At 49.6% G+C, this 13,979-nt stretch overlaps 1 protein-coding gene across 1 annotated transcript; it reads left to right on the top strand.

Annotated features, from left to right (window-relative positions):
* Positions 1-7,669: 7,669 nt before the first annotated feature.
* On the top strand, positions 7,670-10,424 carry LOC123445588 (probable splicing factor 3A subunit 1). Its single transcript, XM_045122595.1, has 2 exons — positions 7,670-9,872; positions 9,963-10,424. Exons 1-2 carry the CDS (start codon positions 7,773-7,775, stop codon positions 10,230-10,232), a joined length of 2,370 nt encoding a protein of 789 aa, XP_044978530.1. The 5' UTR covers positions 7,670-7,772; the 3' UTR covers positions 10,233-10,424.
* The last annotated feature ends 3,555 nt before the right edge of the window (positions 10,425-13,979 follow it).

Genomic DNA, 13,979 nt, shown 5'->3' with positions numbered 1-13,979 from the left:
CCCTTCTCAAAACCTGATGCAGCAGCTCGGGCTCTTCCTGCATGCCATAAATGGCCCACAAAAAAGAAGAATCCTAGAATAAAATGAAAAGTTGATAACCAACTTCTAGGATAGACATAATTAACTGCATTGATCTCGGTCGCTATGCCACCCACGAAATTTAAAGAGCCTAAAGGAGCGTGGGTCATATATTCTGCTGAGCATCGTTCTTGCCAAGGTTGTATGTCTTTTTTCAACCTAGCGCCGTGGCTCCTCCGTTGTGCTCCTCTTTGTCACCGCCTTATACCACCAGTTCCAGAATGCGTCGATAAATCACCACATCAGTGTGCTTCCGCCCTCATCACCGTTTCTGACGATCGCTAGGGAAGGTCATAGTGGAGGGAGAGGATGGAGGACACATGCGGAAAAAGGTGGGAGGTGGAGAAAATCACAGAGTCGGTGAGGTGAGTCCATGAGGGTGATGGGTGAGGAAAAAGGGTTCACTCGCTTGCTTCGGCAGCCTAAGCGAACAATCACAGAAAGTGACGTGACGGCCATCCATGCGTCAAGATCCACGTTACTTAATCAACGGTAGATTAATCGTTCGACGAGTAATCCTTAGAATTGATGTTACGCTTTTACACTTTCGTACCATATACTCTATAAGAACGGAAATTATCCTTATCGCTTTCACCTTTTATGCAAAGGTGCATACATAGATACACATCAAATCAAATAGATTAATTTTCCTTCAAAAATCAAATATATTAAGGAAAAGAAAAAGGGAAACATGTTAACCAAGCCTCTCGCACGAGAGTCGACGGATCGACTTCGACTTGGGTAGGGTACCGGCCCGATCCAACCGGCAAATTTACGGCCCGCACCCCTCCAATCGGATCCGCACAGCTCTCTCGCCCTACCCGATCGATTCTGATCTACGCCCCACCCGCCCCCTCGCCAAAACCCAGATGCACTAACGATATCCGTCTCCATGGCACAAAAAATGACTATACCCATGAGTAGCTCTTAGGATTTCAATAGTACATCAGTACAGATCACACATATAGTGGGCACTTGGAAAATGAGAGGGCGCATGGGGTGAAAAAGAGGGGGTAGTCAAGGATGTCGAGGTCCATGGTAATCTCTATTGTTGCCGCCGCTACCTTCCTTCATTTATTGACGCCGTCGTGCCCCGGTCTCCCTATGTGGTGGTCCTGCCCTTTCTTCTCGCAAGCGGAAGCACTGAAACCTAGTAGAAGGAAGCGACGTCGAGGCGACCCATCACACATCCCTTCCCCACGCTCCAGCTCCAGCTCGATGTGCAGCTCCTATGCAGTGGGCCCTCTACGCCGCGACTCCTTCCCGCCGCGCTTGCGCAGGGAGCACACACACTCCTCCACCACTCTTCTTCTTCGTTGCCTCTGCTTGTTATCCGTGCCACCAGATCCACCCATCACCGTCCCCGAGGATTGCCACGGAGGGGCGTGCAAGCATTAACTTTTGTCCCGATCAGTGTTGGTGGTCTTGTATAGGCTCAAAATGTATTTGCTATAGAGGCTTTTTTTTAAGGCAACCACAATTTCATTAACTTGAACGGTGTGAGGGCAAATCCCCTCTACACAAACTGCCACTTGGACAGGAACAATGTTTCCCCACTCCTCAAAGTGGTTAGGTACGAATGTACGACCCGTACAGGCTAATTGATGGGCAACACTATTGGCGTCTCGTCGGCAGAGGGAAATCTTCTGATGGGAGAACCAGACCTTCAGTTGGTATTTCATGTCCTCTATGATAGCAGCATACGCTGAAGCATCGGCCCGTGTTAGATCCATAGCCTCCATCAAAAGCGAACTATCCGTTTCAAAAATCACCCGGATCATTCCCAGTTCCGCTGCCATCGTTATTGCATGAGAGAGAGCATACATCTCCGCAGCGAACGCATCCCCAGCCTGTGCCTGTCGTCCTGCCCGAGCCAGTAGAACGTCGCCATTGCAATCTCTAGCGACGACCCCCCAGCTCGAGTTTGTTTGACCTGGAGTAAAGAATCTATCCACGTTGATCTTAATCGTACCCTCCGGGGGTGGTTTCCATTTAGTAGGACACTTATCCTTGTCTGGAGTCTTGAAAACCTGCATGTACTCCATGACATTTGCACGAGTTCGCCGCGCTACTTCCTCCGCTTTGTCCGGCAACTCTCCTTCCCTCAATTTGTTCCGATTGGACCACCATAGCAACCAGAATGTGAGGATATGCATGCTCTTGAGCTCACTGAGTCCCCATAGAAAGTCTAGGGCTTGATGCACCGATGTGATTTCCTGCAACTGCCCTCGTTCATGCTCCATCTCCAACGCCTGCCATCCTTCCTTTACATGTTTACATTTGATGAACAAATGGCCTCCATCCTCCTCTGCCTTGCCGCAGAATAGACATGTTGCGTCCTCCACCGGGATGCCCCTCCTTTTCAGGTTAGATCGAAGCGCCATGGATTCATGTTTCAACCGCCAAGTGAACATCTGAATATTCCGAGGGCCTGGTAGTTTCCATAATCGTGTCCAGGAATCGTCCGTGCGTTGGTCAAGGTTCATTGTAGTTGAGCTTCCTCCCACATCCCCCAGCAGCATAGGCTTGCCCAGCTTAACCTGCAGTTTATATGCGCTCCTCACTGAGTGTTTGCCTTTGGTGTCATACTGCCAGACAACAAAATCTGGGACTCCTTCCCTCAATGGTATTCGGAGAATATGACGAACATCATCCCTCCAGAACGTTTCCCGCAACAGCCGTTCATCCCACTCCCCTGAAGTAGGGTCAATAAGCTCGCAGACCCGTTCGAGCAAGTTGCCCCGCCGTGGTGTAATCACCCGTCTGGACCAGGGCCGTGGAATCCAGGGATCCTTCCATATGTTAACTCTCTTCCCATCTCCGATCCGCCAGATATACCCCTCTTTGATTAGCTCCAGTCCATGCAGCAGGCTGCGCCATGAATAAGAGATGCCCGGCTTTGGCGACGCTTGAAGCACACTGGTGTTAGGAAAGTATCTTTCCTTGAGGACGTGGGCACATAGCGAGTCTGGAAACTGGATTAATCGCCATTTTTGCCGTGATAGAATAGCCTTGTTGAAGCAGTCCATGTCCCGAAACCCGAGGCCTCCCATACTCTTAGGTCTTGTTAGCTTTTCCCAACTAATCCAGTGGATGGTATCGTCCTTGTCCTGTTGGCTCCACCAATATCTCCCCAGCAGCGAGCTCAGCTCCTCACATAAGGTTTTGGTTAGATAGAAGCAGGACATGGCATACGTAGGAATGGCCTGAGCTACAGTTTTAACCAGCACTTCCTTCCCTGGTTTTGCGATGAGCCTCTCCTTCCATCCGTAGACCTTCCCTGCGACGGCCCCTTTGATATAAGCAAATGATTTCCGCTTCGATTGGCCCACATGTACTGGCAAGCCGAGATATTTCTCATTCCAGTTCTCACTCTGTATTGCCAGGGTACTCTTGAGATCCACACGTACTGCATCTATGGTGTTTGGAGTAAACATGATTGTTGATTTCTCCGTGTTGATACATTGCCCTGAACAGCTCTCATACAGATCAAGTATCCCCTTCAGCACCCCAGCTTTGGCTTGGTTGGCCTTCATAAGTAAAACAGCGTCATCCGCAAAAAACAAGTGAGAGACCATCGGTGCATTGTTGCATACTTTAACTCCACTCAACCTGCCATTCCTTTCCGCGTCATGTAGCAGCGCGGACAACCCCTCCACACAAATCACAAACAAGTATGGCGATAGTGGATCCCCCTGACGCAAACCTTGGGATGGGCTAAATTGGCCAGTCAAGCTTCCATTCACCTTGATTTGGTATCTCACCGTCGTGACGCAACGCATGATCAGCTGGACCACCCTGGTGTGAAATCCCAGTCGTAGAAGCAAAGCCTCCAGATAGCTCCATTCCACCCGATCATATGCTTTGCTCATATCCGCTTTGACTGCCGCAAACCCCTCCTTACCTTTCGTCTTGTGCAGGATATAGTCAGAGATCTCATACGATATCAGCACATTGTGTGTAATCAACCGTCCCGGAATAAAGGCACTTTGGTTGTCAGAAATAATATGGGGAAGAATCAGTTTCATCCTATTAGCTATGACTTTCGAAACCAGTTTATATAGCACATTACAAAGGCTGATGGGCCATAGATCCTTGATTCTGTTTGGGTTCTGCACTTTGGGTATAAGCACAATTACTGTGTCATTCCACCCTGCCGGGATCGGACCCCCATTTAGCACTGCTAGCACTTCCTCGACCACTTGGTTGCCCATCAGATGCCAGTTCTTCTTGTACACAATCGATGGCATTCCATCAGGCCCGGGAGCTTTTAAATCCCCTATATGATCCAGCGCAGCCTTGACTTCCTCTCGTGTAAACTCAGCTGCCATGATGTTATTCATGCCAGCATCAACCCGGGCTGAACCGTATCAAGAAGGTCCGCCAGACGGCCGGACATGTGGGAAGTAAATAGGCCCTGAAAAAAGGAGCAGACATAGTTAGTTAGAGCATCCCCTTCCTTCACCACCGTACCATCCTCCCTCACCAGCTCCTTGATTCGATTCTTTTTCCTTCTAGCTGAAGCCACTGCCATAAAGTAGCGAGTATTCCTATTACCATCCTTCAACCAGGCTATGTGGGACCTTTGTTTAGCTCTTGTATTCTTCTTTTCCTCCAGATCATTAACCACACCTCTTAATCTTCCTTCTTCCCTAATTTTAGCTTCAGACACCGGCGCACACATACACCTCTCGAGTTCGACCTGGGCTATCTTCAGTCTTCCGGTCAATTCTCCAATTTCCTCCTTATGCCATCTTCGCATTTTGGCCGCCACCTTCCTCATAGTTTGTTCTACATTACACCCTTCCGCCTGTCCTTTCTCCCATGCGTCCTGGATCACCTCGGCACATCCCTCCTCCTGCAGCCACCATGCTTCAAATCTAAACCCCCGGTCTCCCCCTCCTCCTCATGTGACAACATCCCCCACCGTGCTGATAATCAGTGGCCTATGATCGGAATGTCGCGGTCGTTCATGTACCACAGAGAACCCTGGGAACTTCGCACACCAGTCCACATTTGCGGTTGCTCGATCCAACCTCTCACAAATATAAGAATGGAGCTCCCTGTTGTGGTTCCTCCACGTGAAGCGGTCTCCAGTGTACCCGATGTCACACAAACCAGCGTGAACCAGCGCTTCGCGAAACCTGTCCATGCACGCCTGAGGTCTACGCCCTCCTCCAATCTTCTCATCATCAAGAAGGGTTTCGTTAAAGACCCCAAAGCACATCCATGGCTTCCCCGCTTCGTGATGTTGCCCAAGCAGTCTGATAGTACGCCACGTTTCTACTTTCCGCTCTGCCTCCGATTCCCCATACATCCCAGTGAGTCTCCACACCGAGCCATCCTCCTCCGTGACATCCACGTCAATGTGTCGCCGGCCATACGATCTAAGATTGACATTCACCCCCCTCTTCCAAAAGAGGGCAATCCCCCTGCTCCTCCCCTCCGAACTCCTTGCCACCATGTTACACAAGCCTAATTTCCATTTAAACCTCTCCACCTCCTTCTCTGTCAGCTTAGTTTCAGACAAGAAGACGATGTCGGGATCCTCCATTCTCCCCACGTCGAGGAGACCTTGAACTGCCGGGCCATTCCCGAGCCCCCGACAGTTCCAACCAACAATTTTCATTGTGTCCGGCGGGGCTGCTCCAGCAGCCCGGCCGATATGATTGAGTTCGAAACTGGTTCAGCTATCTCCACCTTCTCCCGTGTCTCTTCCACCCTGACCTCCAACCTCCCCTTCTTCGACTTCTCCTGCTCTCCCTCTCCATCCTTAGCCCGCTTGGAACCTATCACCTGTTCAGCAGCCTGGTTGCATGGGACGTCCTCCCTGTTCTCCCGCCCAACTCTCTTGAACCTTCGCTGCCCCGGGTCCTTTTTCTGCATGCCCGTGACTCCTTGCGACTTCTCCTCCACCCAGCTTGTAGGCATCTGTTGTACACGTTCCTCCCTCCCTGTATGCAACTATGCGTCTTTAAACCCCTCCGCTCCATCCTCCTGGGCATTATGGGTCTGCGCCACTTGTCGAGGATCACCCCTCCCCCCGCCATAGCGTGTCTTGATCACTTCCTCTTCCACGGCCTGCCCCTCCAGAATAAGCTTCTTAGGTCGCCCGAGATCCTTCGGACCCGTAGCAGGTAGTTTAGGCGGGCTGGTCACCTCCTATCCTTTCTCTGCACCCCCCTTCTCCCCTCCGTGCTCCTGGAATCATCCCTCCTCCATGATAGACTATCACTGCCACTCCCCAATTTCTCAAATGATCGGGCTACCCCAAAAGATCTAGCACCTCGTGCTCCCCTTCCTCTACCCCTCCATGGGCCCTCCTCTTCCCCATACAGCTTCCTACGCCCCATGTCTGCCCGGAGCCAGCCTCCAAACTGCGCCTTCTCCCCCTTAGCTAGCTTGGTACTACATGCCTTCTGTCCATGCCCCACCAGACCATAAATATAGCAGAAATTCATATTCAAAGCGGCACCACGCACCATCCTCCTCCTCCTTTGCACCATCAATATTCATACTCCTTTTTTGCTGTTGTCTAGCCTCGTGCTCCTCATCATCCAAGGTAAATCCCCTCATAATCGGTTTGTCCAGCTTCATCCTTATTTTCACACGCAAGAATTTGCCCAGGGCGCTCCCATCCATACCCACATCCGCTTCCACAAAGCTCCCCACCACATTGCCGATCTCCTCCGCCGCCTCTGCATTCATCATACCAAGCGGGAGGTTGAAGATTCTTACCCAGATTGATGTCTCGTTAAATCCATACTCCTCCAATCTCTTCCCCGAATCATAATCCTCCACCACCATCAGATCCTTCTCAAACATCCAGGGACCATCCTCCAGCGCCCTCCTCTTGCCCGACTCCTGGTTAAAGGTGAACACGAACAGGTTCTCTCCCACTTCCTTGCACTCAATGCCCTTGATCGGGCACCATACCCTTCCCAACGACAGCCTGACCGCATCGGGATGGGCCAGCCTCTCCGACAACACCTTCCCCACCGCCTGCGCCGCCACTAGCTTCCCCTTCTCCTTCATCGACACCTTGATCTTCACTCCCCTGCGCTCCTCCTCCGACAACTTCAGACCCCGCATCAACTCGGCGACTGCCTCCATCGCTGCCTACTTCTCCCTATATGCCGACGACTAGGGTTTATGTGTTTTACGACCGCGCGACCCCAGAACACGCGGAAGGCTTAGATGTGGATGGGATCTGCGTGGACTTGGCTGTAGGTGTTACTCCAGATCACAATGGCTGCGATCACAACTCCCGGCGGCGAGCAAGACGGCCCGACCACACCAAAACCCTAATCGCCTCCGAAAATTACGGAGTACACATAACCGCCACACCCGGGCGGACTTCCCTCTCATTCCTATCTGCTATAGAGGCTTTTTGTATAAGGAGATAAAGGGAGTACATCAAATCAAATAGATTAAGGGGTCTTTGGCAAAAAGAAAAGTTAAGATCAAGGGAAAGGAAAAGTGAAAATGTGTGTGCTACCAAAGCCTCTCGACTTGGGCAGGGCACCGGCCCGATCCAAGTCCAAGTCCAAGTCCAAGTCCAACCGACCTCTTCAATTCTTCACCTCGGCTAATTCGCGGCCCGCACCCCTCCTCCAGCCGGATCCCCACTCACCCAATCGATTCCGATCTGCACCCCCCGCTCGCCGAAACCCTAGACCCTGCCGCCGCCGCCGATGGGATCCCCCACGGTGGCCCCGCCGCTCCTCCCCGCCGAGGGGGACGCCAACGGCGACCACGAGCGGCAGCAGCAGCTGCAGATCGTCCCCTCCTCCGCCGCCCCCTCCGCCGCCGCCCCATCCAAGCCGCCCGAGCCGGCGCCGACGGTGGCCACCCACACGCGCACCATCGGCATCATCCACCCGCCGCCCGACATCCGCGTCATCATCGAGAAGACGGCCTCCTTCGTCGCCAAGAACGGGCCCGAGTTCGAGCGCCGCATCGTCGCCCTCAACCAGGGCAACGCCAAGTTCAACTTCCTCCAGCCCTCCGACCCCTACCACGCCTACTACCAGCACCGCGTCTCCGAGATCGCCGACGCGCCGCCCGCCTCATCCGACGCCGCCGACCCCGACGCGCTCCCGTCCGACGACTCCGCCGCCACCGCAGACGGCGCCCCCGCCGCCGACCACTCGGCGCCCTTCCGCGTGGCCCCGCCCGCCAAGGTGCTCGTGCCGCCCAAGGCCGAGCTCTACACGGTGCACCTCCCCGAGGGCATCACCACCGAGGAGGTGGACATCGTCAAGCTGACGGCGCAGTTCGTGGCCCGCAATGGCAAGGCCTTCCTGTCCAGCCTCGCCGCCCGGGAGAGCACCAACCCGCAGTTCAACTTCCTCCGCCCCACGCACAGCATGTTCCCCTTGTTCACCGCGCTCGCCGACATTTACTCGAGGGTGATGAGGCCTGACGAGGGCGTTTCCGCCCTGATGAGGGAGCTCAAGGAGGGGTCCAAGGACCTCACCACGGTGCTGGAGCGGTGCCTGAACCGGCTCGAGTGGGACCGGACGCAGGAGCAGGCCAAGCAGCAGGCGGAGGATGAGGTCGAGATGGAGAGGATGCAGATGTCCATGATTGATTGGCATGATTTCGTCGTTGTCGAGACAATTGAGTTTGCAGATGATGAGTTCGAGGGCCTCCCTGTGCCGCCTACGCTGGAAGAGCTGAAGCGCAGGAAGAGGATGGAGACCTTGGGAGAGGAGGAACCCATGGAATTGGCTGAACCAGCAAAGGATGTTGAGATGGAGATGGATGAGGAGGAGATGCAACTTGTCGAGGAAGGAATGAAGGCAGCAAGGCTTGATGAGAACGATGGAGGAGCACAGGTTAAGGTGGCTGGCAATGATGAGGAGCCGCCTATGAGAATTGTCAAAAACTACAAGAGGCCCGAGGAGAGGATCCCTGCGGAAAGGGACCCGACCAAGGTTGTTGTCTCACCAATAACCGGGGAGCTCATTCCGATCAGCGAGATGGAGGAACACATGCGCATCTCGCTCATTGACCCCAAGTACAAGGAACAGAAGGAAAGAATGCTGGCCAAGATTAAGGAGACCACGCTTGCTCCTGATGATGAGATCTCCCGTAACATTATAGGTCTCGCACGTACTAGGCCAGATATTTTTGGAACCACCGAGGAAGAGGTTTCTAATGCCGTCAAGGCAGAAATTGAAAAGAAAAAGGATGAGCAGCCAAAGCAGGTTATTTGGGATGGTCACTCTGGGAGCATCGGTTGGACAGCCACCCAGGCAATGTCTATCGGTGGAGAAGAACAGGGTGATGCCTCAAATGCTCCAGGTCCAGCTCCACTTCCCCGGCCTGGCATGCCGTTGCCCCGGCCTCCCCAACCACTTTCCTTGGTCAATGTTCCCCGATTTACACCCAATCCAATGCCTTATCATGTCCAACCCCCTCATCATATGCAAGGAGTTCCACCGCATATGATGTCCAACATGCATCCACCTCTGCCACCAGGTCAACAGCACATGATTAGGATGTCAGGTCCCATGGGTCATATGCCAAATAGTATCCCTCCACCGCCTCCAGGCCATAATACTCAGTTCATTCCTGGTCCACCACGGTTCCCTATGCCCCCTCCCCCGCACATGCAGAACATGCCAACCATGGTCAACCCCATCGGAATCCCCCAGCCTCCACCACCTTTGCCTCCACAACCACCTGCCGAGGAGCAGCCACCTCTACCTGAGGAACCAGAACCTAAGAGGCAGAGAACAGATGATGCATCTTTGATCCCAGCTGAGCAATTCCTTGCTCAGCATCCGGTAATGTCTCTTTTCATATATTTCCACTCTAATCACCTACTCCTCTTATTATTCTGTGCTGTCATGCTAATTTATTTGTTCCTTCTGCAGGGCCCTGCTCGCATATCAGTTTCTGTGCCCAACCTGGATGAAGGAAACTTGCGAGGCCAAGTTTTGGAGATCTCTGTCCAATCACTCTCAGACACAATTGGCAGCCTGAAGGAGCAGGTTGCTGGAGAACTGCAGCTTCCTGCTAATAAGCAGAAGCTGAGTGTGAGGACTAGTTTCCTCAAGGACAATCTTTCTCTTGCCTATTACAATGTTGGCCCCGGGGTGGTCATCAATCTAGCTCTGAGGGAGCGTGGTGGGAGAAAGAAATGAGCTTTTCTTATCTCAGTTTACTTACAGGACAATGCTTACAACAAAACTTCAGTGGCTATCATGGAGATTATTTTTGTTGGTTGCTGCATTCTGGATTCTTGTATTATGTGTTTTATAAGTCCAGCACTATAATTTGCACTATGTAGTTTTCGGACTTGCTTGTGCTTCTTAATATGGTTACATATTGTTGGACATGTTTATCCTTGTTATTACTTTTGTATTACTCAAGAGAGCTAACGATACCTACCTGCCTACTTGATAGTGCTCCAGAGTTCAGGTGCCCGCATTGGCTTCTACATTTGGCCTTTTAAGGTGTTCTTGATATCTTGAAAATGCTCAATGCTTTTCCCTATGTTGGAATGTTCTGGGATGTTCTCTTATATGAATACTTTGTGTTATTGTAGATGCTTCTGCACTGCATCAGTAAAGGTACTGTCTCTTCAAGTGCTTACTATAAAAGGTCTGTGGAAAGCCTATGATTGCAGTTCTAATTAAATTAGAGTTATGGGTGATGTCTGATGTTCTAAATCTTGTTGACAGCATAGCATGGCATCTATCAGAGATCACTGCTGCTGGAGTGTTTTAACAAATACTCCCTCCGTTCCTAAATATTAATCTTTCTAGAGATTCCACTATGAACTACGTACGGATGTATATAGACATATTTTAGAGTGTAGATTCACCCATTTTGCTCCGTATGTAGTCCGTAGTAGAATCTCTAAAAATACTTGTATTTAGGAACGGAGGGAATAGAATACATTGGTTATGTACTTGAGTAGGCATGCACTGAGTAGGGATAAATATAGTTGCTCTTGCTGCTCAAATAGGCATGCTGTGCCCTTTGTCGTAGTTGCTGGCATTCATAAGGTTCCATAAGGTTGATTTCTGTAGGTTATGCATTTAATTTTCATGTTTATTGAAATCTTTTCATCCTATGCAACTAAAAAAATCGCGATATATGCTTTCCTGCTATTCTGAAGGTAGTGTTTGGTCCATGGTAAATGAAGAGCAAAAGTATGCACAAATAAGTCACGGAACGACACTATGTTTGCCATGCCAAAAAGATTATCATTATGATTGTGCCTAAACCAATTTTTTTTCACTTCATCAAATTTTTCCTACTTATATATATCTGAGTTTGGCGGTTGTCCGTTCGCGCCTTATCCATCCTTATTTAAAATTCAAATCCAACAACCTTTTTGTGCCAGAGCTCATAAATCTTGAGACCGAAGTCTACAAGGGTTTGCTTGTCCAGTATATAGATCTTGCCCCGCAAGTAAAAGTAGTTCCTTTGTCCATGGTAAAGAACTCACCAGAGTGAACATAACTTGATTAAACTAGTATGTTCTATATACTTTTTTTTTTGCTTCGGTAGCGTAGCAGATGCATCTTATACTAGTTAAAATAGAAAATGTATTGTGAACTTGGTCATTTACTGTTGTCTACAAATATTCTGGTCATCTCAGTTGTCTGCATGCGACTTTTGATACTTGCTGGATTTATATAGTCTGAGCTGCGCTTATATCTCAAAGTGTATGGTCCATTCATTATGCTTGCTCTCCTTTTTTTTCTAGTTTATAATGTATCAAGAAAATGCATTTTCTTAGCATATCAACTAGACTAGACAAATGCATATTATTGTTCTCCAGTTGTTAAACTAAGCCCTGTTCTGGTGAGTAATAATAACCCTGTGGCCTCAGCTGTTAGTTTAATTATATCAGTAGAAGGCTTTATGCCTTTCAAGCTATTAGTATTCCTTTTATTCATAATTTAGATTGTAGATGCTTAAAACTATAGAGTAGTTTGCTATCTGAGTATTGACACATCAACAGTCTTGGATATGAATTTCATTTCTGATTTTGTTTCTCTGTTTCTTATGTTTCTGCCTGTTTCATGGCTTACAGTGGAAACTTATCTCTAAACAGCTGTGTCATTTGTATGTTTGTATCCACACAGCCCGGAGGTTTTACTGAAGGAGCTTAAATCACCATCTGTTTTACTTGACTGTGGTGAGTTCTGAGATTGCATGAGCTTCAGTACTCATGAAGTCGTGATGATGGTTCTATTCTAAAATGTTGTTGATCCAACGGACTAGATGTTCTTTCCGCACCTATGTATTTGGGATTATGTAAGCAAAGACGCTGTCTGGTGCAGCTTGCTTTGAGAGTCAGGAGGTTGGCAAAATGCACACTGAGAATAAGTTTGTGCATTTGAGCAATTGAGCCGAAGAGTAGAAAGTTGATATGTACTCCCTCTGTAAACTAATATAAGCATGTTTAGATTACTAAAATAGTGTTCTAAATGCTCTTATATTAATTTACGGAGGGAGTACTTAGGAACCAAGAGCTCTGTGATTCATAATTGATAAAGTACTATAAATATATTTAGCAATGGTGCCTAGCTCTGCTCATATCCGTTGCAAGCCCTCTTGGCCATGAATTGTGATTCATGTCAAATTAAGATTAGGGATCGATGCAAGCATTCTACTTGTGATTGTTTAATATCGTGGCTTCTTTTTTCTGTGCGTAACTGCCTAGGCAATTGGTGCGGCCGTTGGCATACAGCCGTTTAATGTATGTATGTACAAAAAAAAAACGTAGAAGCAAGCAGAATGCAGTGTTGCAGTCCCAAGAAACGAGTGCAGTGCCGCTGGTTTAACCTGTCTTCTCTCATTGTTGGGGATTCAAACTGTGTGCATAGATGTAGAAAAATCAACGCAAGAATGCTCGTTTGATAATTTCATTTCGCGTCTCCTCTTCTACACCTCTAGGAAAAGAGCAAACATAAATTAATTTCCCTAAGGCCTGATTTGGTTGAGGGGGATTGGGGAGGTTTTGAAAGGGAGAGATTTCAGCGGGTTGGATGAATCCCTTTGTTTCACCCAATCCTCTCAAATCCCCGGGGCTTTACTTCTAGTTCCCCGAGGAGGATTTTAAAACATATGGGTAAGAAGGGATTGAAGGGGAACGGAAGGATTGTGTTAAGCAAACCCCTTCTATCAAATGGGCGTCCGAGGATCTGTGGGGTTTCTGGCCCTCCCGGGGATTTTTCTCTCAAAACCTTCCAAATCCTCCTTAACTAAATGAGGCCTAAAACCGCACAATAAACTGTACGCCACCATCTTCACCGTCTCACCATCAAGCCCCACTTCGGCACAACTGCCGCACTTCCTCACCCGAGTGTCTAATTTTCCATCGACAGTGGCCGTCGTTGCCACCGCGCCCATGACGCCCGCGACTCTGGCCTCGGGACATTGGCCTGGATCCGTGCCCCATGAAGCTCGCAACTTTGTTCTGGATCTAGGCAGACAGAGGCGGCCCTGACCACCACCCATCCACCGGGGGAGGAAGAAGGCCTGGCGCCTTAGATCCCCTGTCAAGGAAGACCGTGCCATGATGATATTGTTGTATTGTACATGAGAAAAACCTCATTTAGAGCATCTATATCAGACCCCTTAAAAATGGTCAAACCCTTATAATTTTTATGTTTTAAGATTTTGATTGAAAAAAGTGTTAACATAAATTGTAAAAATGGTCCAACCTGTAAATTTTTAAGGGACACCGAAAATCCACACCTGAAACCCTTATATTTAAAGGTTGGAAGGCCGAACCGAGGGGTACCCCGTATACCGGTCAAACCTCATCGAAGCATACACGCCGCCGCAAAATTTGCCGGAGTTCATCACTACGCACCAGAAAAGGCGCTGGACGCCGAAATTGATCGCTGCCGGTTCGAACTGGCGAACTC

Source organism: Hordeum vulgare, chromosome 3H (assembly GCF_904849725.1).
Source record: "Hordeum vulgare subsp. vulgare chromosome 3H, MorexV3_pseudomolecules_assembly, whole genome shotgun sequence".
Classification (NCBI taxonomy): Eukaryota; Viridiplantae; Streptophyta; class Magnoliopsida; order Poales; family Poaceae; genus Hordeum; species Hordeum vulgare.
Note: the sequence above shows the minus strand (reverse complement) of the source record. Positions and strands in the feature narration are given on the sequence as shown.